We start from the raw sequence: 27,750 nt of genomic DNA, 5'->3' as shown, positions 1-27,750 counted from the left end.
CATTACTAGGGAACATAGTAGTACTAATCAGTACCAGTTGAAGTAGGACCCTAGACTTGCAAACCAGCCTGTTAATCATCCAAACTATACTTTGGATGATATGAGTTTCTTTCACACTTTTCTGTTTTTTCTTAGAAATTATCATGATGGTAGCCCATGTGCATCACAACTATTCCACTGGATAAACCTGCTGAAAATGATTCAGCGGGTCATTCTTGAAACTGATTTTGCCTCTCACCAACACAATAACTAGGAACTCTTCCTGTCAAAGCTTAGGGAGATGAAACGAAATGACATTGCATGTTTTGTTTATGCTAGAATTTGAACCACAGTATTTATTTTAAAAGAAAATAAATTACAATACTACTCAAATAATGTTGAATACTGAAACAAGAAATTCTTCTGTACACAAACCCTGCCCCTGATTGTTACCAGTTTAGTTACAAGACCATCAAGTCCACAACAATTAACTCCCTATCTACTTTCATACAAGGAAAGAACCAAAAAAGGAAGAAAAAACAAGGTACAAATAAAAGATATTTAAGAAAGAATAGAACTCTTAAAGGGAGAAGAAAAGTAGTCAATCTCTGACCAACAATATAGCATCAGAAACAGTTCATCCTCCTACTCACTTGATCCCGGTAGACTTTCATCATGATGAAAGCTTTTGTAAGTGGCACACTCTCATAAGTGACCAGAAAGTTGTGTCTTAGACGGTTATATTTGATGGTTCCTTCTACTTTCTGACCTTGGATCTGGGTTGTCACTCTTGTCAGTGTCATAGTTTTGAGAATCATTCTCCCCGTTACCTGCTTGAGATCTTCGTTGCCTTCGATCCTGCAGTGGAGAAAATGAAAATGATACATAAGTTTCTCATATCCTATGTGAATGATTTACTATATTATAGTTCTTTCAGTTCTCTGTGTTCAAGTTGATCTAGTAAAGATGATTCCAGACTGATACATGCAGCAACATCAGAGGATTTCTGCCATGATATCCCCCATCGATTGACAAGGGATAGCAATCTCTCAAACAATAAGAGAAGATTGTCCATCTTCATTGTTACCCTCATTTCAAAAACCATACAATAAGAGTTGAGCAATTGACAGACGAAATACTTTTGGACGCTGATATATTAGGCATATTTATCATCCGGTACCTTCTCTACCCCACATCAAGATGACACACCTACAAGCAAATAATAGTTATTCATCCTCCTTTTCTTTAAGTTTTTATCTAGACCTCAGGAAACAAGGAAGTTGATCTAAAGGATGGTAACCCCCTCCCCCTTCATCAGATGACTAAGTTCCTACATAAGGGAAGACAGAATTTATTGGATCTATAACAGGGATCACAGTTTGACAAAATAAGAAACTTCAGGGTCCAGAACATGGCAAGAGAAGAAAAGAGAGGAGACAAACAGATACCAACCTCTCTTGGTATGGGATATTCCTCTGATTCGAGCATACGAACAACTTGGCTCATCTTTGGTCTCTTGTCAGAATCTGGATCAACGCATCTCAGAGCAGTCAGAAGGGCTCTTTTGAGAGCTCTTGTTGGTGGCCTTGTTTCAATATTTGGATCTACTACTTCCTCAGAGCGCCTGCTTCCAACCATCATTTTCAACCAATCAACAAGATTCACCTGCAACCAGAAAAGTCTAATACTTTAAGAGTCTGTTAGCGTAAAAAATCGAGCAGAGTGCGGACTCACTCACAACTTTACATTTCTAAGTAAAAAATGACAAATGAAATCCTGTGTCAATTCTTTAGGATTCAAATCTGCGATCCCCAGTCAGTATCCAAACCTAATACTAGTGGTGGGGAAGATAAAAGAGGACATCAGCATAAAAATTTACTGAGACACAGACCAAAATGGAAAATAGATTTGCTTGACAAATCCTCCAATAGAACTCAGGCTCTGGTGAGAATTCTTACCAAGGTTGGAAAGATTCGTGTCATAATATAAAACTTTGTGGGCCATTGGAGGTGAAAGGCCATAAAATTCAAATAATTATCAGCTTCTATTCACCTTTTCATTAGACTTGATAGAGTGGGGTATAAGACTACTATTTTTACCGATTAATAGACAGCACGAAGATATACATACTGACCACACAAAGCACCAGACTAGGACACTAGATAGCTAAAGAAAAAAAATTGATAGGTCACTAGATAGCTAGGTTATTATAAATGTTGTACTCATAGGTACAAAAACATATTTCATTATGACATGCTGAAAAAGATAAAACAATACCCAGCATGGTCTCATAAAGCAACAACAAATAGCAGCATGTTACCATTTACCAATACTAGCTTTTGTTCAGATAAATGTAATGAATACTGAACAAGTAAGGCCAACTCTTAAACTATAATTCAGCAGAAGGCTGAAGTCATGAACATGGTTGAGTTGATATATCCTTCTCAAAGATTCATAACATGTGAACATTGGTTATGGGTACATGATATATCAAGAACAAGTAATCTGGAGAAATTCAAGGGAAACTAAAGAGAAAAATGACAATGAGACAAATATCAGAAAACCAGCAAGGTGAATATTAATAAAGATCTATTCTGCCAAAGATCAGGGCACAATCAGTTTTACAGCTTCTTTAATAATCAGGATACAGATAAATTATTAGGTGAAGTGTGCTAATTAGATCTCAAGATCTGGTACGAAGGATAACGAACCTCTTGGGCAGGACGGCCATAGTCCACAGGATCTCTTCCTGTGATCGATTCTAACAACACTACCCCAAAGCTATAAACATCACTCTTTTCATTCAAGAGACCAGTATTTGCATATTCAGGAGCCACATACCTGAAATATTTGAAAGGGTGTGAAATGATATAATACTGCTAAACTTCTATTTCAAGTTTTTATTACCAAAAGAGTAATAAAACAAGACACCAGAAGTTGAAGATTGTAAAGTCCAGAAGACCAGAAGAAGAAGATTACTCAAGCTGAAATGGAATCAAAAAGAGAAGACAGAAGAAACTAACCCAAAGGTACCCATGACTCGAGTTGTGATATGACTTTTACCAGCACCAAGCAGTTTGGCCAGACCAAAATCAGAGACCTTAGCATTGAAGTCATCATCAATCAATATATTACTTGATTTTATGTCTCGATGAACAACTTTGGGCTCAATATTCTCATGCAAATAGGCAAGACTGCAAGAAATGATAGCACATCAAGAGATCTGTATTATTCCAAAATAGATTTAGCTGAATGAACTTACGCTTTAGCTGTCCCAAGGAGAACCTTCATCCTAGCCTCCCAAGTGAGATACCCGTGGTGTCGCATGGCTCCATGAAGCCACTGTTCCAAATTGCCATTGTTGACATACTCATAAACCAGCATCCTGAGATCATGAATTAGAACAGAGCATTTTCAAATGCTAAACAAGAAAGAACATAATACTCATTCTATTATTTCACAGATTCATGAAAGTAATTGAACAATCCAAAGCTTCATTTTCGTATCAGGGACTTCCATATGGGGAAATACCTGTGAGTTCCTTCAATGCAGTATCCTAGAAGTCGGACCAAATTTTTGTGACGCACGTGGCCAATGGCTTCAACCTCCACTTGGAACTCTTTCTCTGCTTGACCTCTGGGACAAATATCTTAAATTCAAACTCAAGCCGGCAACTAAAACAAAAGGACCAGTAAGGAAAGCATATAATTAGATTTTATCAACTCACAGATTGTTCAGGAGCTTCTTAATAGCTACTGGTGTTCCATTAATCAAATTTCCTCGGTAGACAATGCCATATCCACCCTCACCAAGAATATTCTCCTTTGAAAACCGGCCTGTTGCAAGCTCAAGATCTCTCAATGTAAACCAGTGGCCCCAACCCAAGTGAGAAAACTCAGGTAATCCGATTAGAGGAGAAGGAGCAGTTATTGGATGTGAATTATAAGCTTTATACAATGCGCTTTTGCATGAACTCCCTTCTTCTCCGGATTGTGATCCACAACAGTCCTTGTCAACATGATGGAAGGAACCTGATTGACTGCTGTTATCTCCATTCTTTTTCCCCATTCCAAGATGAACCAGAACCTTGTCTGATTCTTTATCACTGGTTTTGTCATGAATGGTGAGAAGAATTCCGTCCCGTGGAGAAAAATCATTTGTTGATACTTGCTCAACCCGAACTTCTTTAATTTCCTTAGAAACTGTAGGTATTTGGCTAACAGGGAGATTGTTTGTAGCTCTTCTTGACTTCCTCCGTAATGTGAGATAAAATGTTAACAGTAAGAGGATTACCACTATAGAAATCCCAACAAAAATTCCGATCAATTGCCAGACCTTGAGACCAAAAACAGCAGTTTTTTGGGATAATTCATCCTTTAGACTAGAAGCCATCTTCTAGGATGTCAACAGACCTATAGAAATAGCATAAATTGAATGATGAACGGCAACTTAAACGAAACACACACGTCTAACAAAGTTTTAGTTCAATCAAACCCAATATGTAACTGAAGTTCTAATTGCAACTCCAAGTCAAACAGAAAATATGAGCATTTCCACATTCCTTTCCATTGGGTAGAGATCAAATGACAAGAAGCAAACAGCAAAACTCATAAACTGAGATCATATAACAAGATCCATTAATCAAGAATGTGAAGCAACACAAACAAAAGCCCCTGTGACCCCTGATGCCAATGCCGACAAAACAAAACAAGAAAAAAGCAAAACAATGGAAACATACAGAAATAAAGTTGATGACTTTGAGAAAGTTCACATTTTTATAATTCTCATACCTTCCTGATATATTACCCAAAACTAAATCTTCAATGCCCAGATCTCAAGAACTCCATCATCATTCTCTTCCTTAAAAGATGAACCAGAACCAATCCCCACAGATCTTGACCAAGAAAACCCAAAAAAAAGGACAATGTCAAAATAACCAAATTCCAAGAACACACACAAATAAACCCTCTTCAGAGCTACACAAGTTAAATAGCAAAACTGATATTACAATATTGTATCTGATTCTTCACAGCCTTGAGAGATTCAAGTCCAAATCTAAAGCTGAGATGGTATTTTCTTAGACCACCACCTGCCCCATCTTAACAGTAAACCAGATGACAACAACAAAAGAACTGAATTTGCAAAAGAAAGTAAAGATACATAGAATGGTAATAATGTTTATGATTTAATATTTTTGTGGACTACTTTTTTAGAATAGTAATATGACAGAGAAGGAAAGGAAGGATGGAGTTATCAGTGGTAGGTGATGAGGAAATGCCTTACAAACAGTAAAAGGGAAGTCATGGAAGAGGTGCAAGGCAAACTCTTAGTTGGCACCCCAACCCCTTTTTTTAATTTCTTATGAAGATGACTGATTATCAGAAAGAAAATAAAAAAAGAAAACTCTACTGCCATTAACATAAAAATCAACTTCTCAAGATCACAAGATTAATAATATAAAACAAGACAAGTGTTATTATCAGCATATCATAGAAGTATAATAATAATTAATTCCTAAAATTCTGATGCTTTTACTATTATTACCAATCTTGGAACAAGATAATCCACAAAGCTGCTTATGTAATAGCGTGTACTAAAAGTAGAGTAACTTTCTACAGTCTTTCTATTTTTTACCTTACTTCAAGGGAGGAAAGGGTGTAAAGAAACAAGAAAATAGAGTGGCAGAGAGTAAAAATAGAAAGAAAAAAAGAGAGAGAAAAAGTTAGGAAGGAAATGACAGGCTTTGTTTGGGAGAGGGTAATGCATGTCAGTAACTCACTGACTTGGGGTTTGGGTGGATGACATCCTGGACTCTTGTGGACCTTGTGTGGACTGTGGACCAAGTCAACAAATTTCTCAGGTTGTTACTATTCATTTTCGTATTTCTTTTTTAAACTGTTTTGTAATATTTTTCTTGAAGTCGAGGATTCATCAAAAAAATGTATTATTTTTATTTCAAAATTTATGTATATTTCTCTTTTATTGAATTTTACTTATTAGATTATATTGAATATGTTATTATTGTTATTACTTTTACTTTTAGTTACACAATATTGTTGTACTTCTTCTAATTTATAATTAAGAACGTAAATTAAAAATTATTTTTCACTGTTATCTTTTTTATTATTCTCAATCTATTCTCCTATAAAATATAAAGTTGTTAAGAACTCATTAAATAAAAGATAAATACAAAAAAAATCTCAATAATTCTCTTAAAATTTGAATATCACTTATTTTGAACAGTACAAATTTTATGTATAGGTCTTACCTTATTATGATCTTCAATGTGTTTTAACTTATTATAAACTAGGAAACTTGTATGCCCTTCACGTGGTATAACAATAATTTCGAATGAATATTTTATAAATAAATAGACAAATTCTATTTTGGTTAGAGGCTTAGAGTCGAGACTTGTTTTTCCTCTTAAACAATTACTTATTTCTCTTTTAATTGTAATATTTATGTGTTAGTTATTCATATCAAAAATGGCATAATTCTTTTTAACAAAATAAGTAAATGAAAGAAATAAGAAGAAAAGACCAAAAAATATAGGAATGAACATAAATAAAAAATACTGGTCATAGAGAGGTGTCATATACCTTGTTCATCTTCAACTTTATATAAAGAGAGAGAGTGAGAGAGATGGTAATAAATTTTAGTAGTGTCTTATTTATTCTTTAGCTGATTTTTTTCTTATGAATAATGAATATTAGATTCTTTAAAGTAATTAAATGAAAATAATAGTGAAAATGTCATTAGAAAATGAGAAAAAAATTACGAATGTTTGTTATAGAAAAGTATCATTTTACCTTGTATATGCTTAATTTTATGTGTATTATACAATATAGACGATAAAAAATACATAGGGAAATAAAAAATGATTGATGGACAGTCGATTAATAATATTGAGTCATCTATTATATAGAATAAATATAAAATAAAATATTTCCACTTTTATGGATGCACTTTTTTCATCTTTTTCTTTTTTTCCCAACAAAAGGTGTTATCTATATTTATGAGAAAAAAATTGAATTATCCAACTTCTAACTATCATTAATATAGAAAGAAGTTACTAATTTACTTGAATGATAGATTTACTAATAAAAAATCGAAAAATCGCACTTACTTAGCGAATAACGTGATACCTGCACTACTCATAACAATTATTTCAAATGCAATAACATATATAATGTATAATGCATGTTATTAGTTTTATGAACCAATACAAAAGTTTTTTTTTTTTGTAATAGTAGACTTTTTATTTTTATTTTCTTTTTAATTTATTGTTATGAAACTAACTTCCGCCTATATTTTTGAGTCATAAACTTCAAAATAGTTTTCAAAGTTACACGGTATCAATCATTAATTATATTCTTGAACAAGTTTAATTTTAAAAAATTGTACATTATAAAAGAAATTGAAATAGAATAGGAGCAAAATTTGTTTTTATGAATTTAAAAATTGAGTGCATAAAATCACCTTAGAAGAAATATGTTGTATGTATCAAGCCTCTCGATGTAGATGGCATATCATGAATCACTAAAATTTGGCAAATGTTGAGCAATAAATAATAATGAAATGCAAAAATATAAAGTTTTCAACCAGTAAGATAAAAAATCTTAGTCTATAAAGGAATTATATAGATGCCATACTATGAATCATTAAAATTTAGCAAATATCGAGCAATAAATAATAATGAAATGCAAAAATTTAAAATTTTCAACCAATAAGAAGAGAAATCTAAGCCTATAAAGAAATTTTACTAAGAATAGAACACATATAAGTAAGTGTAATCAAGGTATATATTCATCAATACATGATCTCATTAGATAAATTGCTACTATTAAAGAAAATACATTGAAAATTATGTTGGAGCATTTCCTGAGCACAACTAAAACTATAATGATGATTCATGTATGCAATAATTTGGTAGTGATCAAAAATATATATATGTTAATTTTGGTATTTTTATCTCCCATCTTGTAACATATTATTACTCCACATTAATAAAATTAATTAAGAATTATAAAAATTGAAGGTGGAAGAATACATGCATATATATTAAAATCTCTAATAAAGAAGGCAATTATAATGAGAGGTGAAAGGTTGATGAATTGATAATTATTTTTTAATTATATAAAAAAAAAATTGTCTTCCATTTTCAACACATTATTTCCACATTAATAGAGTTAATTAAGAATTATAAAAATTGAAGGTGGAAGAATACATGAGTATACATTAAAACTCTTATAAAGAAGGCAATTATAATGAGAGGTGAAAATATACCTCAAAATAAATTTCTACTAATATGATTTTAAGTGTTACAAATTGGTACATTAAATAATTGAAAGTTATGAATATGAAAAGCTTGAAAGTTATTATTAATATTAATTAAGGTGGGAGTGACCTCGGTGGAAGACAAGATGCAGGAAATGCGACTGAGATGGTTTGGGCATGTGAAGAGGAGAGACACAGGTGCCCCAGTGCGGAGATGTGAGAGGCTGGCCATGGATGATTATAGAAGAGGTAGGGGTAGACCGAAGAAGTATTGGGGAGAGGTGATTAGACAGGACATGGCGCAGTTACAACTTACGGAGGACATGACCTTAGATAGGAGGGCGTGGAGGACTCACATTAGGGTAGAAGGCTAGCTCATAGTCTCGTTATTCTTCCCTATTCGTAGGCGTAGTAGTGCGTTACGATCACTTACGCTCTGATTTCTACTATTTTTGTTATTTCTGTTATTATATAATATTTGTATACTCTATTTTATTTATGACGCTTTCGTTATCTATTATTTCATAGATCTTTGAATTTCTAAACCGCATCTGACCTTTTATTATGTTTTTATTGAGCCGAGGGTCTCCCGGAAACAGCCGTCTTATTTTGGTAGGAGTAAGATTTGCGTACACTCTACCCTCCCCAGACCCCACGATGTGGGATTTTACTGGGTTGTTGTTGTTGTTGTAATTAAGAGTAAAATTTATTTATTAAAGAACTATGAGTTAAGGAGATGATTTTATAAAATAAGGTAATTGAAATGAAAAAAAAAAGTAAAAAAAAAGAAGAAAATAGATAAATAAGAATGGAAGCCAGGTGCTACGTCATCTTATATAATTTTCTCTTTTATTATTATATACTTATTGATCGATTGAACCAATCCAACTTCATGGTAAATTATGAGCGTTTCTTTAAGAAACTTAAAAGCATATTTAAATAGAGAATATATTCTTTCAATTTTGATTTATTAACATTGAGGGCTCAGTAGTTAACTGATAGTATAATTAAAATTTTATGAGAATATTCTCGAATTTTTAATTTAAATTAAATATTCCTACAATTGAGTTATTACTATTTACTACTGTAACGTTCAAACATCATTATGAGTAATAAAAATCATTTATTACTATATATACATATAATTGCAAAAACTTGTCACCTATAATGTAGATCTCCAGTTTTGGCACCATATCATAGTAGACTTAGCTGCATCCACCTTGCATTACTAAAAAAAATCATATGATTATACAAGTTAATTGATGCAACTAATCAAAAATAAGCCTAAAGTTAATAAAGGCAATAAGCGTTTTCAACAAACCCATTTTGCCGTATACGATAATATTTTCATTTTTATTATTGGACGTGATGAATAGGGGACAAAATATGAAAAAGAAAAGAGGTTAAGGGTGTGTTTGGTATGAAGTGGACATTTTTTGGAAAATTATTTTCAGTTTCATATTTGATTGCTTTAAGTGTCTGTTTTATTTACTTATTTTAAGTAGTTTATAAGTTGTTAAAAAAATAAGTTGGGGTAGCCCAACTTATTTTTTTTGGCTTATAAGTTATTTTCGGCTTATAAGCTACTTTAGATAAGCTAAGCCAAATAAACCCTATTATTTTTTTGGATTGATTTTAAACACAAAATGGCTTAAAGTTAACCTGTCAAACACTCAAAAAAACTGATAATAACGACCCCAATCCTAGTCCTGGTCCCCACCTACTCCTGGTTCCCAACCCTGGACTTGACTCCCAATTCCGACCCGATCTCGATCTCGACTCCCGAATAACGACTCGGACTCGGGTAAGGGCCGAATTTAGGGTCGGTGCCGAGGTCGTGAGTCAGGACTCGTTTCGGATCGTGATTAGGGGCCACGGGTCTACATTGCATGTTCAAACAAAACTCTAACTTCATCTCGATCTGATTTCATACCGCATGTTCAAGCTGGCCATAAATGCCACTAATCAATTGACTTATAAAATTTGTTTGTCTTATACTCTATTAAACACATCATTTCAGGGAAGATTCATAACGTAAAGAGTTTGGTAGGCTGAATAAGATCTCATTACCCTTCTACCCTTCACCAAATAAAGATTTCAGATTCGAGCTTTGAAAATGATCAAACCTTTAGTAAGGGAGCGTTTCTCCTTTAAATGAAGATACGTAGTACTAATCTGAATTCGTGGGAATAGTAGATTTCAGATACGATTTGATTATACTTTATGGATTGTGAGCGAGAAAAATGGTATCCTAGTGAAGCAATAAAACTATACATAAACCACAAGAAAATATGTCAATTTTTACCGCTGCAACAGAAAGGTGTTCATTAATATTAATACTCACAACGAAAAAAAACTCTTAATTGGTTTAACACCTAATTCACATGGACTAGAGCTATACCAAATTAAATAAAGAAAAAAAGAAAAGTATCTTTTTCTTTTTATCTTCTTTAAACTGTCGGTTAGTTATTTTAAAATACTAATACGGCTGATAATAAGGAATCTAATTTGCTTAAAGGACTTTAATGAAAGATAAAGGTTTTGCCTTATAGTTGAAGCTAATACGTAAATCATTATATATATGATAAAAAGAATGTATTAATCTAATTTATAAGGGACCATGCCCTACATCTGAAAGTTAGAATAAATTTAATAAGGGTTTCTAGGGTCCCTTGTATCTCAAATTTAAAAATTATTTGGATTAAAAGATAAGAACAATAATACTATCATGGTTTTGGCCAACCGCATTAACTTTGTTAGGAATTATATTAAAAAATAAATAAGTAAATTATGTCATTATTGAGACGGTCTTTGAAGCTACCTTCCATATTATATTCAATAATCAATAATTCATCAGTTATAGTTTGCCGGCTTATAGAAGTTGAACACAAATGTTCTATATTAAAAAAGTCAAACAATTCGACCAAATTTTATATACTTACTTTTAATTCTGGCTGAAAAAATAAATAAAGAACAAATGTACTTTAGTGAAAAGTAAAGAAAAAACATTGTAAGAGACGGTAGCGCGTTGGGTAATCCGGGGGCTATTGGGGGGGGGGTGGCATTGTAAGAGATCACATGGGTAATTTCCTCTTCGCTTACGCCATACCACTAGGGGAGGGAACCAACAATCAAGCTGAACTAGAGGCGGCTACTTATGGGCTTAGATGGTGCATTCAACAGGGCTTCCATCATGTTATCCTAGAAGTTGACTCGGAGTTGCTCACTAAATGGATCAGTCACCAGATGAAACCTCCGTGGAGCCTTCACCAGGTAACTCATGACCTTGTTGATATTACCAAATTATTTGCCTTCTTTGCTTGCAAACATGTATACAGGGAGGCAAACTTCACTGCGGATGCTCTCTCCAAGCACAGTCACACTCTTACCATTCCAGGCCACTACACTACCCTCCAGCAGCTACCTCGTGGTATTCGAGGATACTACATGCTAGATAGAATCGGCCTACCTAGCTTTAGGCGGAGGAAGACCAACCGGATTAAGAAGCCTCCATGATCTACTACTTTGTTTTGCATCCTTGGATTGATCACTCAATTGCAGTGTTTGTGATTCCCCATGTTATAATTTTAGCCATGTTCTTTGATGATTTTCGTTTACGCTAAAATTTTGTTGTATATATAGCTTTTATGAAGATTATCTCCTTTTATATTTAGATTTTTCCTTTACTATGTAAAGGGAGAGTCTCCCTTATTTATGTTTTTCTAGTTTCTTTGTATCGAGAGGAGTCCTCTCCTTTAGGTGCATAGTTTCTAGGACCCTTTTTTGTGTGCTTGTATCGGGGATGAGCTGATTGACCTTATTAGGAATATCGGCTTATGAACCACCATAGGATTGGAGGTTAGGTTTATGCCCCCCTCCGTGTATCTTTCTATTTTTATGTATAATACAGCTTGGGGGTGAGCGGCTCAACCCCTGGCCGCGCATGAGAGGTGGGAGCCTCGTGTATGGTCTGTTCCCAAAAAAAAAAAAAAAAAAAAAAAAAAAAAAAAAAAAAACAAATTAAAGGTTATTGTTAAACTGACTAAAAGCGATGGGCACGTCAAGTAGTCCGACAGAGATACCGCTAACATGGGTCTTAATTAGTGATTTGAATTTATTAATTATTATTACTAGGCCATTGTATTGTAATGTTTATTTCATTAAAAAAAATTATGTTTGTTAGTCAAAGAATCTAAAATTTGACGATAATTGTTCTTAAAGATGGCTATACCTACCTTGCTAATGCTACAGTTGGAAATTCTTGTTTTTCATCTACCAAATGAGTTGATTCTTGTAGGAATATTTGGTAATGATATATTTTTTTGAATATCTTTATTCCAGTAAATAGTTGTGTAAAGATGGACTAATTCTCTATTAATATGGCTAAAATCTCTATTTTTTATAAGAGAATCGTAACTGTTTCTAAGAACCATTTAAGGAATAAGATTGCAAATGTTAATCACGGGCATATCATTTCCTTTTGGTAGGAAGGAATGTGATATATAGTCCTACAGCAAATTAAATCTTTTATCATGCGTCACAAGTCGGATATCATACTACAAGTCTACAACTAGCCAGGAGCAAAGCTATAGCAGGGTTTAGAATTTAATATATACATATGTATAGTAATTTTTGACTTAATTTACTAAATATATATATATAGTTTTTCGATAAATGATGTTCAATTGACTATTTTTCACTGCATGTGACTACGCCACTACCTAGAGTACGGCTACTTGTTTGGTCGAATTCAATTAGTTTAATTGAAACCCTATATTTATCATAAAGAATTTATTAAATACAAAAATATATTAGTTTAAAACTTAAAAACTTTGAAAGAGTAGAATCTCAAATTTAAAAAATTCTTTAATTTTTAATTTTGATTGTGTGTTATTAGAGTACGTAGTTATATATTAGCTAGAAACCAATGTGTTCCTTTCGTTTATTGTTCTCCATTAAATCTCTACTTTTCACATGACCCTTTCTCTCCTTCCTCACCCTGTCACATGATTTTTGTTCAATTTAACTTTTATATGATTAACTGAGTATTTGGTCAAACTCAGTTATCATAAAATTTTACAATAAAATATAGTACTACTCCCTCTATGCAATTTTGTCCCCCGCACGCCTCTTTTTTTAATTTATAATTTGACTTTAAAATGTCAAACTATGCTAGGTGAAATTCATTTTCTGAATTTAATTAAACTTAAAAAGATTATAAATAATGAAAAGAATATAGTAAATGATACGAAAGTACAATCATGTCACATGTAAAAAGGTTCAAAGTTTTTCCACCACCTTAAAACATAGGTAATTGTATAGGATAAAAAGTTTGGTAAATCTTTATTCAATGTGTTTCAGCAAATGCAAGGAAGAAACCGACAAAATTAAAGAGATGGTTACGCTTGATTTCGGGTTTGTCTGGTATTGAGGGAAATATTAATTAATTTTTTTATGTTTAACTGATTAAAATATTTAAAATATTTTTTTTATTAGAAAAATGACCTTTTTAATGAAATTAGGGACAAAAAATTGCATAAATAATATTTTAAATTTATTGTCTCATCCTTGTCCACCCAACCCCATCCCTTGACCATCCACCTCCACTCCCCATCTTAGCCGGCCATCATATTATTTTACTAAATAACATATAAATATATTTGAAAAAATATTTTCTCATGTACTTAACAAATACTAAAAAATAAACAAAAAACTCACTTATTTTTTTAAAAAATATTTTTAAAAAAATAATTAATTTTCGGTAGAAAACATTTTCCTTCCTACCAAACACACCTTCATGTGAAAAAATTCCATCATGAAGCTTCAGTTTTTCCTATAACTTTTTTCCTTCTAGATGCAATACCTTATTACCTTTGTCTCTTCTTAAAGACTTTTTTCACCTAAAAATTCGATAGGAAAAAAAAGGTTGTGAATGGGGATGTGTTTAGGTAAAGTAATAAAAAGAATGATTAGCAAATAGATTGTCAAATTCTTTTGGACAAAAGAGGTTATTAAATCAATTGCTATTAGGATTCGACAAAGAAATCCCACCAATTTGGGTTGATCTTACAGACATTTGCCACATATCTAATCAGTAATTAATTAAAGTCAACTTTACAATTTAGTGACAGCAAAATGACATTTAACTGGAAAATCACATTTTGATTCTCAGTTCACAACCTTCCAGAAATAAAGAAACACGGTTTCATGTTGAAAAGTCATTACCAAATTTTCTTCTTTCATTCTAATCACTAATAATGCACATGGCTATTTAAATTAGAAATTTAATATCATTCTGAAATATAATAATCTAGTCATATTACGTGTATAGTTTGTTTGATGTTAATTTATGAATAACAAATTTTCTAAATCCTAATTACGAAGTGTCATGTTACAAGCGGTTTCCTCCAACTACTAAATACATTAAAATAATACTGTTCTAATCTCACTTATACTCGCAGAATATGTCATTACTATTTTAAAAACACGTTTTTCGAGGAAGGAAATTTATTTATTCTTTTTTTTGGGTGATATTTTGAGAGGGCTGACAGCGTATGAAAATTTTGTGTAAGCTATGTCCACCTATTAACGCAACTTGTCTTGTATAAATAATAAAGGTATCTGTCTAGGATTTGAGAGGCCTTTCTTCAACATGCTATATAAAATCAAATTAAAATATAGTTGAAGTTTTGCTTGAATATTAATTTGATATTTTGAGTTGTAGTATTTTTTTTTCCATAAATATGAAATCCCGCAAGTTGTAAAAATTATAAAAAAAAATTTAAAATTTTTACACAATTATATCAAATGAGCAAAATCATATTTCACAATAAATAAGATATCAGAATATCATAAGGCGTCGCATTGATGTATAAATCGCATATTTTCAAATTTCTTTTATAAATATGTTTGCAATTACAAACTTTCAAATACATATAAGTTTCACTAGTAAACAATAAACGTACAACAGTAGTAACTAGTTATTATTTGAAAATAATCATTTTCCATGGTTCGGACAATCTATTTACGCCGAGTGTGAGTTTTTTTTCCGCAAAATTTAAAATGGTGATGTTTTTTTTTTTTACAAAATATAAACTTAGAGGTCAAGTTTTACATTTAAAAAAAAAAATTGAAATCATGATTTGGAATCCCAAATCATGTGCTTTGAAGAATTTGGGATATGAATCATGATCTCAAATCACATATTCAAATGTTAATTTGAAATCATGACTTCATATCGCATGTCCAAACAAAAAACTAAAATTCCTTTTTTTTTATTTGTTTAATATTGATGAAGTTTATTTTGCATTATTTCAAGCATCGTTACGTTGAGCAACTATATATAATGTGTGCGTAAACTGTAATATATATCTCACATATTCTCTTTTTCGAAAAATGTCATTATATATATATAAAAAAGAAAAATCAGCAAATGGTGGCCTGGTGGGATGGGATTTCTAGACTGAATATCCCATTAATGTTAAAAAAAAAATCTTTTTTATTGTGATTAATTACATTAGATTAGATGTCGATTGAAGGAGACAGTGAGATATTACTGGGGCATATTCATGGATTGCCTTGCTAATTATTGGATTTCCATAATTGATGATATGGGATCTTAACCGTACGAACAAATGTGTTTGTAGTTTGGTAAGTGATGTTCATTTGTTTGGAGTTTGGTAAGTGAAATGTTTTCTCTTGTCACATTTAGACATCAAATCATTTTTTTCTATTCATTTAATTTTTCGGTTTTTTTAAAAAAATAATTCCACTTGGTGTACGGAGTTTACGGAGTCCCGATTAAATTCGGATTACGCACTGCAAGACTCATTTGGGATGACGCTCCCAACATGAATTTTTCCATACCCATGGTTCGAACCCGAGACCTCTGGTTAAGGGTGAAACAGTCTTACTACTGCACCACAATCCATATTGGTATTTTTGTTTCATCTTTTATCAGTAATAATATTAGTTTAGTAAAATACACCTCTAATTAAAAGTAATTAAAAGTATTTTAAGGGGTGTGAACCAAGTAATATGAAATTGAGAAAATAAAAATGAATATATATTTTTAGTATAATGAACAAATAAAAGTAGACAAAGAGACTAATTAACTAGAGATAAGCAAAATATAAGGATATCAACACCTCTTTGATAGAGGTGACTACTGGGCTCGAGCTCTGGTTATTAAAAAAAATTGTTGAAAGTGTCACCCTTAAATGATCTATAGCGTGTAATTCAAATTAAGTGATGAGCAAAAAAAGATAAATGTACCCACCATGATTTTGGGGAAAGATGAAAGGTGCCAATTTTCTACGACGATCGTAATCTCAGGTTTAACAACTTACAAGTTACAACTATGTGTCTTAATCTAGTAGCTTATATCGGGTAAGCTTTTTATGGTTTTAGCTTTTCTCTTTTAACACTTTATGTTTTCTTTTATTCACGGTAATTGACTAATCCTTATGATATGAGGATAATATTAATTTACTATTTTTAATTATGATATCTTATACGAACATGTTAAATCATAATATCTTACGAAATAAGTAAATAAGAAACTCTTTGGATATGGCAGTTTTTCTATCAATGAGAAAACTAAAGCTGAACGATAATATGTCTTTTCTAGTCAACTAAATATGAGGAAATATAGTGAAGTAGATCATAAAAGTGGAGGAAAAATGGCATTTTTTGTCTCCAAAAAATGCTTTTTCGCCAGATAAAATGGTGATTAGTAATGATCATCTCTCTCTTCATTTTTTTTTGACTTTTTTATTATATTTTCATCATCTTTATCGGAAAAATTAAACACTAACAACGAAATTTATTACCAATGCAGTGCAAAAGCATCTCTTTGTCGTCGGAAAATGCTTTTTCACCGGATAAAATGGTGATCAATAGTAACCATCTCCCTTTTATTATTTTTTTAATCATTTTTATTACCTTTTCATCATTCCTATTAAAAAAATCAAACACGACAACGAAAACCGCTATCAACGCGTTGAAAAAGACTGAAAGCCTGAAAGAGCAAAAATACAATAGAAAATAAAAATTTTAAAAGGAAAGAAAAATAAAAATTAAAAAGTATAATCAAAAATAGAAAAAAATAGAAAATACTTTGATCATCTCTATCATTCTCCTTGAGAGAGAAAGCTACACTCTCTCTGCCAAGTGCTATAAATGATATAGTAAAACCAATATAAAATTATTTAGAGGTGGTCATAGAACGCCTGCAAAATTAAAATATTTTTTAAAAAAATGGGACAACTTAAATTGTGACTTTATATCTTTTCTCTTAAAGATATTTTGTATCAATGCAATACATAGAGTATACTGAATAACGATGCACATGCATGTATGACTTTAACTCTGCATTAGCTATTAGATGGTGTTAAATATACATGTCTAATATATAGTATATCATATTCAGTAATATTATATTAACAGTTTAAATCATGTTCACTATTGGGTAGTGTTAAATGTTTAGCATGTATATCATATTAATAGTTTATATCATGCTCACTATTATGGAGAAGAGAGATTCTTGGAAATTTTTATGAGAATTATACGATTAAGATGGAGAAGAGAAACTCTTTGGGATTTTTTTGAAGAATTGTATGGTAGATGGAGAAAGAGATTCTTGGGGATTTTAGAAAAAAATATATGATAGTAATATTAGGTGAGAGAATATTTCCTCATAATTAGGAGAAATATTTTAGGAATATAAAAATTTATACACAATATAATTAAATAGTTAAACTTCGAATAAATTGTATATATGTAGTTTCAAAAATAAAATATAAATTGTAACTTTCTTAATTACTATTTTAAAATAGAATATTATATTTTTTTTCTTTAATTTTAGTCTTAGATATTACGCCCAGACCGTACAAGGACTTGCAGCCCATGTCTAGTCAGCCCACTTAATTTAGCTTGTTTTGGGCCATGGCCTATATGGTTGAGACAGACTAATGTGGCAGATTTACCCAAATAACCTTTTAAGCTATCATTAGGGATGTCAATCAGACAAGTTGAATTAACTTTGGATGGATCAAAATGAATTGAGTTTAGAGATTCTTATATAATTGTATATGTGACAAAAAAATTCCAATAAAAATGACCGTATGTATATGTAATGTATCAATCTTGTACAAATAGATATGTAATGTAAATGTAATGTATCAATATTATATAAATATATATAACCGTATATATAGGATGTATAATTTGGTATACATAATTTGTGGGATAATATGTTCGGTGTCAAAGACACAACCTGTTATGCATTTTACGGCATAATATAAGTTGTGTAGTATTTTTTCAAATTTGTTGTACTGTTCAGAAATTGTTTCCTTCAATGAGGAAACCTTCTTTAAAATGACGATTATGCCAAACATAACCTGTGGAATATTACGATATCAGATATGAAAATATAAAATATACCTCAAAAAAAGTTATTTTTTATTTTGATATTAGGAATATTTTCGATTAAATAGGACTCCATAGCTACACTTTCAATATTTGTAAAACACACTATACTTTATTTGCCATGCCTCTAAATTCTGTATTTTTCTCGTGATGCATACAAAAAAAATATATACAACCTAGCTGAATGTAGTAAATTAAGGATTATATTTGGTAAACTCCCTTAATTTACCCCATCATTATTCCTATTATGTTTAGGACTCTTTACTCTTCATTATCTCTCATCTTCCTTAAATTCAAAAACTCATCAACTCCTCTTCGTTTGTTTTTCTAAAAAATTCAAAAACGTTGATACATCTTGTAAGGAAATTTGGAGCAGTTCATAATCATTCTTCCACCATACTGTTACAAAATAAGGCTCGTTTGGAGACATCCTGATTATTATATAAACCAAAATTGTTCAAGTAAATGACCCCCTATTTCCATCCAAATATAGTCTAATTTAAATTCCAAATCATAGTTGAATTTGTGATGCTCGTCATTTATTTTTGCTATTTATAATAATTTGGAATACATAATTGTGAGATTTATATGTCGAATAAGTTGTGAATACAATTTTGATATATTATTCGAATTGTATAAAGAATGTTCAAGGTTTTGAATAAAAAATTGTACATTATATAAATTTGAATTTGGATACAATTTTGATGCTTTGGTGGTGAATTAAGTTTGGAATACAAAATAAAATATATTTTTATGTAATTAAATTTGGATACAATTTTGATGCTTTTGGTGGTGAATAAGTTTAACTAAGAATGTAATACAAAATAAGAATAAAATATAAATTGAGACCGAACTAAGAAAATATATTTATAATACAAATAAATCTTGGATTCAAATAATTTTAGAAGACAAGTAAATTTGGGATACAAATAAGGTATTTATAATACAAATGACAAAAAAAATTAAAAAATACGCAGTTGCCTGCTTCAACGGAATTCTGATGGAAGATCTTTTGGAGGATTTTTCATTTTGAGAAAAAAAAAAGAGCAAAAATTTGTAATGGGTGGGATATGGAGAGAAAGGGAAGAATTAGAATAGAGAGAGAGAGTGTATTTGATTGGGAGGAAAAAAATAATGTATTTTAAGATTATAATTAAAATTAAATATTTTGCTATAAAAAACCACATGTAGTCTTTTTTTTATAATATTTTAAAACTATAGCTATTATACATAAATTTGTTATAAATTTAAGAGATAAAAATTAGAGGCATTTGTGTCAATGATCCACACACGGTATTGGCCACACCTCTTTGAGTGAAGAAGAAAAGGGCTTTGGTATAAGATGAGCCCATTAGTCTCATTGTCAAACCCAAACCCAAACCCGAAGGTTTGTTTCTCTTCCCGCTCATTCTTCCCACTTTGAAATTTCTGCACACATAAAATTGCAGTGACAAGACATTTGCAACGTTACAATTGAAAGCTTCAACATTAGCATATCATCATGTCTTCTCGATCAGGTATACAGGGCAATAAAAATCTTCATTCTCCCATGAATTTACCGTCTAGATTCGATGTTCAGGGTTCTAACATGGTGGAATTTGAGACGCAGTTGATTTGTGGGCAGAACTCATAGCTGCTGAACAAGAACACTTTGATCGTCCCTCCGGACAAATTCAAGAACCAAACATTGCTGTTGTATATCGGCGGCAAAATCCCCATAGTATTACTCCCAAAGATGCTGAAGGGTTCTCTTTTTTTTTTTTTTTAATTCTCCAAAATTCCAGTTTGTTGATTCGCTGAAGGTTTTAAACATTTTACTTTGATTTTTTTTTCAGGAGGCAATCGACTTCAACTTCTTGTAATGAAAATCGGCTGAGTTTTCTTCCTGTTAAGCGAATCAGTTGGAATCGTTCCCTTTCCACTAGGTTTTCCCTTTGCCCTAATTTTCTATTTTCCCCTTAAATTTCCCATTGACATTGCGTTTTTTACAAGCATGATAACAAAATCAATCTCATTGGATATGCTTAAAAGGATTATGCTTGTCGTGGTTTTAGCTTGTACATTGAAATGGAAATAATGATAGAGATATTTAAGGAAGTATATACTTTGATTTACTGAAACAAGCAACAGTTTAGTCTGTTTATTGATATGTATTTGGTGCTGTTGACTTGCATGCTAAGCTTATCAAGATAGTTGTGACCATTCAGGCAAAAAATTTCTAGAATTTCTTTTGTAAATCCCTTAAAAAGTTTTATCAAAAAAAAGTTTCTTGTGTAAATCCATGGAAGCAACTTAGTGCCAGGTTACTATTTTTAATACATTAATTAGCTCATCTATTCAAAAGGTAAAAATATATTCTACAATTTCGTAATTAAGAGGAAACTCAAAAAAGTAAATCCACCAAATTAATGCCAGAAGTATTGAGATCAAGGTTAACACTCTAATAAGAAACCCAACAGAAGGGAAGAAGAATGTGTAAAATCATTTGTCAAGCATTAATCTAAACTATCAACTTTGTTTTTCTTTTTAAGAGTTTGTTCTTGGGATGAAATAACAGGGACTCTTTTAGTATAGGACCGCACAACCGACCCTTTCTCCACCTGAAAAAGAACAAAAAGGAGACTAAAAAGAAGAGAAAAAAACAGAAATTTTGTAGCTATGTCAGCGAGGTTCTCAAATAAGGATGCTTATGCACTGTGGCCCTATAGTTGAACTCATATTATGGTGTTTTACATACATATAACTTATCCCCTCCTACGAAGTTGTTAGCTATGGTGATTTTCTTTCCAGTTTCTGCAAAACTCACTCTCAGCTGATTTGGTATGAGCAATTTTCGTTGACTTTTTGATCAGTGTAAATAATCTGGTGTCCATTAAGCTGCTGAGTTTCCAAATATTATCATTTTTATGAGTAATAAGATGACAAACAATCAGCAATTTTGAGGAATGTTTCCTGTAAGAAGCTTAAAGGCTGTCTAAATTTCATTTATCTTTTTAGCAGAGCCCTTGCCTCCAGCGTAGTGTCTAGGCAGATATAAAATGTATATCATATCATGAATGTTCTTTTTATGTAGTAATAAAGCATCTTTTATAGGCTTAGTCAACTAGAAATGAGCTCTTCCAAAATTGAGACTTTAGCTATGTGTTTGAGAATGGGATTCTAGAAAACAGTAAGCTCACTGGCAGAAGCATATTGCCAGAACATGTCAAAGTTACCTTACCAAGATGTTTTTGCTTATCTATTGATTTCTCATTTGGTCAACAAAATGGGTTTTAGACTTGAAGACGTATAAGTTCTCTGATTTGTGGTTATTTTGGTCTCCTTTTAAGAACTTTTTTCTGGGTGCCCCGAGTTGATGAATTTTCTTGGCCTTTGAATTTACTGTTCAATTGAATCTGTAACTCCTTCCCTACCTGGTTATGTAACATGGTAATTCCTACTACATACTTTCTCTTTCTTTGTCATATTTGCAAACTCCTTAGCTATACATTACTTCCACTTTTGTCTTTCATAACGAGGGTTTTTCCGTTTATTTTGTTGACAGAGGGAGAACCAGTATTGCTGCTGTATGTGCCGAAATACATCCTCAACATAGGAAGCCTGGACGAAAAGCAAAACCACCTCTTCCAAGGGTAATTTGTTGAAAGATTTTCCTAACTCCCACAAGTCCACGTTTTGCTTGTTGTTTCTTTTCCAAAGGCACCAGCTAGCTAATATTTTGTTTATCATAAAAAATCACATGTCTACTATTCCTAATTCTCCATACTTTGTAGGGTAAAAAGGTTGAAGCTCCGAACTATGATAAGGAGCGGGCATATTTTCAAGAAGTTGATGATTTTGAACTAATGGTGGAAAGCCCCTCCCCAAACAAATGCAGTACATGGACTGTGGGTATCCAAACTGATGACGTCATTATATCACGCATGTCCTCAGTACTACAGAAATGGTTGATTTCTAAGAAACTTAACGATTCCTATGCACCTCCCGCTTCATTATCGAAGATATTAGAAACTCCAGCCTCACGCAAAGAATCTGCTATCAGATTTATTTATGGATGCTCAAATGTGAAAACCCCAGAAAAAACATCATTACGAATTCCCTATGGTTTGTACTCCAGCCAGAATAAGCGCATTGGTTTTACAAATGAAGATCTGTCCAGAGAGCAGCCTTTATCAGAAAAAGGCATTGGAGAAATATGTCCCATGGATGAGGAAGGTTGTGAAGATATCGATGTAGCTGTTAGTAAACTTTCTCTGACTTCCCGGCCTTCTTCAGTGGACGGTCACACTTGGGATCCATTTTTGGCTCTATTGGCAGCATGTGGACAGTCTGCCCCTTTAACATTATTGGAGATATTGTCAAAGTATTGGTGCGGCTCCTATGACCTTTCCACTTCTGTTCTCCTTCGTCAAATCGAGTATCATCTTAGGCATATCTTTCTTCTTAGTCAAACTTTTAGTGTCTTTTTGGTACTTGTGGAGCAGCGAGCTTAACTGAATTTTTTGTTTTAGCTGATACAATGATCATTAATATTGTTAACTCTTCCTTTTGAAGAACTTTAACCAGGAATTACACAAATAATTTATAGTTGCAAGAAAGATGTTGTCCACCATGGTGCTTTAAGAATGCAGATCTGCCTGAGGCTGCTTAATCCTATAGCTCCTTTTTTTATTCTTTTGGTAAAGAATGCTCTTGAAATCGTGCTTTTGAACCATGTACACGAGACAGATCAGGAAAATATCAACGTGGATTCCCTTGACTGTACCTTTTTAGCTTGGTACTATTATGAACTCATGTACTAGGGCTCTCTTTTGGTGCACATGGTCTTAGCTTTGAACTACATCTGAATGGCTATTTAGTTAATCCTTGGTACAGTTTGACCTTATCAATCAGTATCCATTCACTTTCACTAAGAATCAAATTCATATTTTGGTTGGCAGTAGATTTAATTCAGTCTGATCTTGCTCTTAATCTTAACTTCTCAAAGCATCTAGTTTCTATATTGTACTCTGTCAAATGCAGTGAGACCCAAGCAATTGCCAAGGTTGGAGAAGGCACATTTGGGGAGGCGTTTAAGGTTGGCGAAAATGTCTGCAAAATTGTCCCATTCGATGGAGATTTCCGAGTAAATGGAGAACTACAAAAGGTATCCAGTTCAATTATATTTCTTGTGCAATTGAATAGGCTCAGTTTCCATTAAATCGAAATATGACCTAAGTAACTTGCATCAGCAAACTAAAGTTAGTGTAGGATCAGCAATCGATCTTCTGAAAATATTTAAGTCACTCTCATTCGAAATCTTTGTTTTGATACATTTCAGAAATCAGAAGAACTACTTGAGGAAGTCATACTCTCTGGCACCCTTAATAGCTTAAGAGCTCATGAGGGTCATCTCCTGAATTCCTGTTCCACCTTTATACAGACAATGGAGTAAGTTTCAAATATTAGTTTATCTTAAAACAAATTTGCAACTTTTTGGTCCTTGTTCTGAACCTCTGTTTCAAGACGAAAGCGAAGAAAGAGAATTTTCTACTTAAATTGAATTGAATTGGAATTTTCAACAGATACAAATGGAAAGAAATTGATAAAAGATCCCAATTCGATTTTCTCTCCTATTTACTACGGCGACGAAGTATTAGTTTTCAGTTCTTATCTTTGGCGCGGGGTAGAGCGTTCTGAACCTCTGTTTCAAGACGAAAGCTGTGTTTAGGACCGTCTAAAGGTCTTGTCTGATTAATCTTCTGATTTGGTTTAAACTTATGCATAACCACAGAGTCTGTTCATGCAAACTACTACCTCAGCTACTTAATGAGAAACAGTTTTGTAGAAACCTTATTGGTAATAAGTCCTGAAATAGGCATCCTTATATAACTGTCCCCTCTAATGACTGATACAGTGAGAAATGAAATTGAAGCTTCTCCTACTTGCTGTTATCTGCACTCTCAAATGTATACTATTTTCTTAGAATAAGAGAAAACTAATCGTTGACCACTTATGTACAATTGGTTTTACCTTTCTGCAGCATGAGGGTGTGTCAAGGCCATTATGATGCATCACTATTAAAAGCGTGGGAAGACTGGGATGTGAAGCATGGTTCAGAAAATGACCATCCTAAGGAATTTCCAGAAAAGCAGGTTCCTTGCAAAGCAAATTTACTTCTTTTCTCCTAATTGCCTATAGTTGCCTCCCATTGCTCATCTGTTGTTTGAGTGGATCTTGTGTGTAGACTGTAGACAGATTGGTACATTTGTTGCAGCTAGAGGAAATTACTTAGACAATTTTTAAGTGCCACTGACTAAACCATTACATACCTTCTAGTGCTATGTTGTGTTTGTTCAAGAACATGGAGGAAAAGATCTTGAAAGTTTTGTGCTGTTAAACTTTGACGAAGCCAGGAGTTTATTGTCTCAGGCAAGTGATTTAATATTTTTCTTTTGGCATTGTCAACCTAATATCTCATTCATTATCTTTGACTGTAAAATCCGAATTCCAGGTAACTCTTGGTTTGGCTGTATCTGAGGCCGCTCATGAATTTGAACATCGCGATTTGCACTGGTTCGTTTTTCCATGTGATGATTTGTGTTCATCATGTTTTACAATCTAGAGTGGGACAATGCTTTTCTGTGCGTAACAATTTTCTTATCATAGGGGAAATATTCTATTAAGTCGGAAAGGTTTAGATACAGTGCAATTTACTCTTGAGGGAAAAGAAATACATGTCAGAACATATGGATTACGCGTTTCAATAATTGACTTCACTCTTTCAAGGATAAATACAGGTGTTCACCCTTTCTGTTTCTCCCTTCACAATCCCGTACTTGAATTGATTTGAGATTCTTATCCCTGTATATGCATACTGATCACAGGTGAAGACATACTTTTTCTGGACCTGTCATCAGACCCTGAACTCTTTGAAGGTCCAAAAGGAGATAAACAGGTATGAAGACAAAGAAGTCCCATGTATCTTCAGGTGTTTTGATACATATTTGTATTTCATAGTTTTTGGCATGTTTGCAGTCTGATACATATAAGAAAATGAGAGATGTCACAGGCGAATTTTGGGAAGGAAGGTATAAATACTAATTCCTTCACTTGCAAGTAACAAATTATTTCAGAGGTAGCAAATTGCCTTTGGCTTATCACAATAGTGTATTTTCTTCCAAAGATAACAGTTTCCAAAAAAAAAAGGTGTATTTTCTTCCATTTTAAAGTTTATGATTCCCACATGTTGTGGATTCTTCAGTCTAAAACTGTGTTCAGACGTTGGATGTTTGGAATTCACCACTAAAATAACATCCTATTTTGTGTAACCTGCTGCCAGAGAATTTGAATTGAACCAAATTACAACTGTGTAGGTTCTTTTATCTCGTAATCAGTTAGCTTTTGCTATGACCACTGGCACACAGTACAGGTGGCCGATTTTCTAAATTACGGAAACCAACAGCTGGGAAGGATTTCCTGTTTAATGGTGTTTCGTGTCTTACTATCCATGGAATTTCTGGTTGAGATTCAGAGGCATAAACCCATAAAAAGTTCGAGAACTATAGCATTTGTATGCTTTACAGTTTAGACTGCCAAAGAAGAATCATGCTTGTTTTTTGTCATAACACTGTGGTCTGTTCTTTTGTTATAACACTTGTTGATAATTGAAGTAGCTTTTCCTTATGGTGTGGCTGAATTTGAGACCTCAGCTCTCTAGCAGCTAAGAAGTATCTTTGTCATGCAAAATCACGAAGGCTTTTAGTGACTCGATTATTTGTCTACGGATATTGACCTTTTGCCTTCTTTTTTTTTTTAAAATTTTTGTCGACAGTTTCCCCAAGACAAATGTGCTATGGCTGCAATACTTGGTTGACATACTGCTGCTAAAGAAATCATACGTGAGTATTCTACAACAACTTTGATTCCGTTTTATCCGTTCATATCACCTCATTGAAACTGTATAGTATTATGAATGGATAGTATGTCCTCATTTTATGCAATTGGTTTTCTGTTCCTAATACATGCTGCCATGTTTGGCTGCTATATGTGCGTCTAGTTGCTGCAATTTCAGCTGCATGCAGTTTGACATTCTAATACTTGATTTCGACCGTGTAATTCAATCCTCTTCAAAACAGAAAAATGAAAAACAAAATCAAATAAAATGATCAATCTCCTTTTATTACTATCATTTGTCTGGATAGTCTGATAACTTGATAATTGGGGATCTAAATCAAGCTCATAAAATATTCTTTTTGATTCAAAGTTAAGTGGCCTAACTTAATGAAAATGTTGCAGGAAAGGACCTCCAAAGATGAGAGGGATCTACGTTCTCTAAAAAAGCGCCTGAATGCCTATGGTTCAGCAAGAGAAGCAACATCGGATGTTTTCTTTTCTGACTTGTTCGTTAACCTCCAGCATTGACTGGCAAAAATCCCCAAATAAACTAAGCCATTCTTTCAGTGCACTTTCTGGAGGAGGTTTTTGTATCAAGAAACCTACTTGGTTTCCATGACAAGCATTAGAAACAGGAATGTTGCTTCCTTTCCTTTACTTCTTGTCTTCATTTTATTTAATTGTTCTTCTGTGTCATATTTTGAATTATAAATGTAATATTAAGACCCCTTGGTACATCCCAAGTAGTTGGGATATGATAAGCATCCTTGTGGCTGTGTGGTTGCCAAATTCAAAACATGATTTTTCCCCATCTTTCTAAGCCTTGATGATATGTGTCGGTGAGAGATAACAATAGTCAAGGTGCGAACAAGTTCATCCGGACACTATCCATTTCCCTTTAGCATCTGCAATGACCTGCCAAACATCAACTTGTTCCAAAGGATCAACTTAGTAACCTTTCCCTATCCACTAAACCATAAACTCTCGTACTGTGTCCCAGAAGAAGTGGACATACAGCTCATGCAGACGATGCCTATCATCTTTTTCCCCCAAAACTTTCTTTCTTGAAACTGTAGTGGTTCTTATATATATTTTATTTAATATGGGCTATATGCTTGGAGCTACAACTTGACAAGAAATCTACTGTAATTGTCCTCTCTATGTCAAATTGTATTGAATCTTCTTTTACTT

At 32.6% G+C, this 27,750-nt stretch overlaps 2 protein-coding genes across 3 annotated transcripts; one reads left to right on the top strand and one right to left on the bottom strand.

Moving 5' to 3' along the window:
• Positions 1 to 334: 334 nt before the first annotated feature.
• On the bottom strand, positions 335 to 5,591 carry LOC129886045 (probable receptor-like protein kinase At5g18500). 2 transcript variants are annotated; one of them, XM_055960558.1, is made up of 9 exons: positions 5,524 to 5,591; positions 4,770 to 4,873; positions 3,707 to 4,391; positions 3,511 to 3,615; positions 3,242 to 3,364; positions 3,003 to 3,173; positions 2,691 to 2,820; positions 1,432 to 1,644; positions 335 to 837 (listed from the first exon to the last, which is right to left on the bottom strand). In XM_055960558.1, the coding sequence occupies exons 3-9, from the start codon at positions 4,369 to 4,371 to the stop codon at positions 718 to 720; spliced, it is 1,527 nt and encodes a 508-aa protein (XP_055816533.1). In that variant the 5' UTR covers positions 4,372 to 4,391; positions 4,770 to 4,873; positions 5,524 to 5,591; the 3' UTR covers positions 335 to 717. The 2 variants fall into 2 exon arrangements, with proteins under 2 accessions (XP_055816533.1, XP_055816532.1); XM_055960557.1 differs by lacking the exon at positions 5,524 to 5,591 and adding an exon at positions 4,988 to 5,411.
• Positions 5,592 to 20,039: 14,448 nt separating this feature from the next.
• LOC129886044 (serine/threonine-protein kinase haspin homolog) lies at positions 20,040 to 27,370 on the top strand. Its single transcript, XM_055960556.1, has 15 exons — positions 20,040 to 20,201; positions 20,294 to 20,429; positions 20,520 to 20,609; positions 22,229 to 22,316; positions 22,458 to 23,053; positions 23,707 to 23,830; positions 24,005 to 24,114; positions 24,707 to 24,818; positions 25,003 to 25,095; positions 25,178 to 25,239; positions 25,333 to 25,463; positions 25,551 to 25,621; positions 25,702 to 25,754; positions 26,498 to 26,564; positions 26,962 to 27,370. Exons 1-15 carry the CDS (start codon positions 20,186 to 20,188, stop codon positions 27,085 to 27,087), a joined length of 1,875 nt encoding a protein of 624 aa, XP_055816531.1. The 5' UTR covers positions 20,040 to 20,185; the 3' UTR covers positions 27,088 to 27,370.
• The last annotated feature ends 380 nt before the right edge of the window (positions 27,371 to 27,750 follow it).

This window comes from Solanum dulcamara, chromosome 4 (genome assembly GCF_947179165.1).
Source record: "Solanum dulcamara chromosome 4, daSolDulc1.2, whole genome shotgun sequence".
Classification (NCBI taxonomy): Eukaryota; Viridiplantae; Streptophyta; class Magnoliopsida; order Solanales; family Solanaceae; genus Solanum; species Solanum dulcamara.
This window is presented reverse-complemented; position numbering and strand designations above follow the sequence as displayed.

What these genes read in the sequence shown, in the direction of transcription:
- LOC129886045 (XM_055960558.1), bottom strand. Translation starts at nt 4,371, where the DNA reads ATGGCTTCTAGTCTAAAGGATGAATTATCCCAAAAAACTGCTGTTTTT. An exon ending in CTCCTTGGGACAGCTAAAGC is followed by an intron (nt 3,174 to 3,241) that starts GTAAGTTCATTC and finishes CATTTCTTGCAG; the next exon opens with TCTTGCCTATTTGCATGAGA. An exon ending in CGAGTCATGGGTACCTTTGG is followed by an intron (nt 2,821 to 3,002) that starts GTTAGTTTCTTC and finishes CAAATATTTCAG; the next exon opens with GTATGTGGCTCCTGAATATG.
- LOC129886044 (XM_055960556.1), top strand. An exon ending in AGGAATTTCCAGAAAAGCAG is followed by an intron (nt 24,819 to 25,002) that starts GTTCCTTGCAAA and finishes CATACCTTCTAG; the next exon opens with TGCTATGTTGTGTTTGTTCA. An exon ending in GAACATCGCGATTTGCACTG is followed by an intron (nt 25,240 to 25,332) that starts GTTCGTTTTTCC and finishes TTCTTATCATAG; the next exon opens with GGGAAATATTCTATTAAGTC.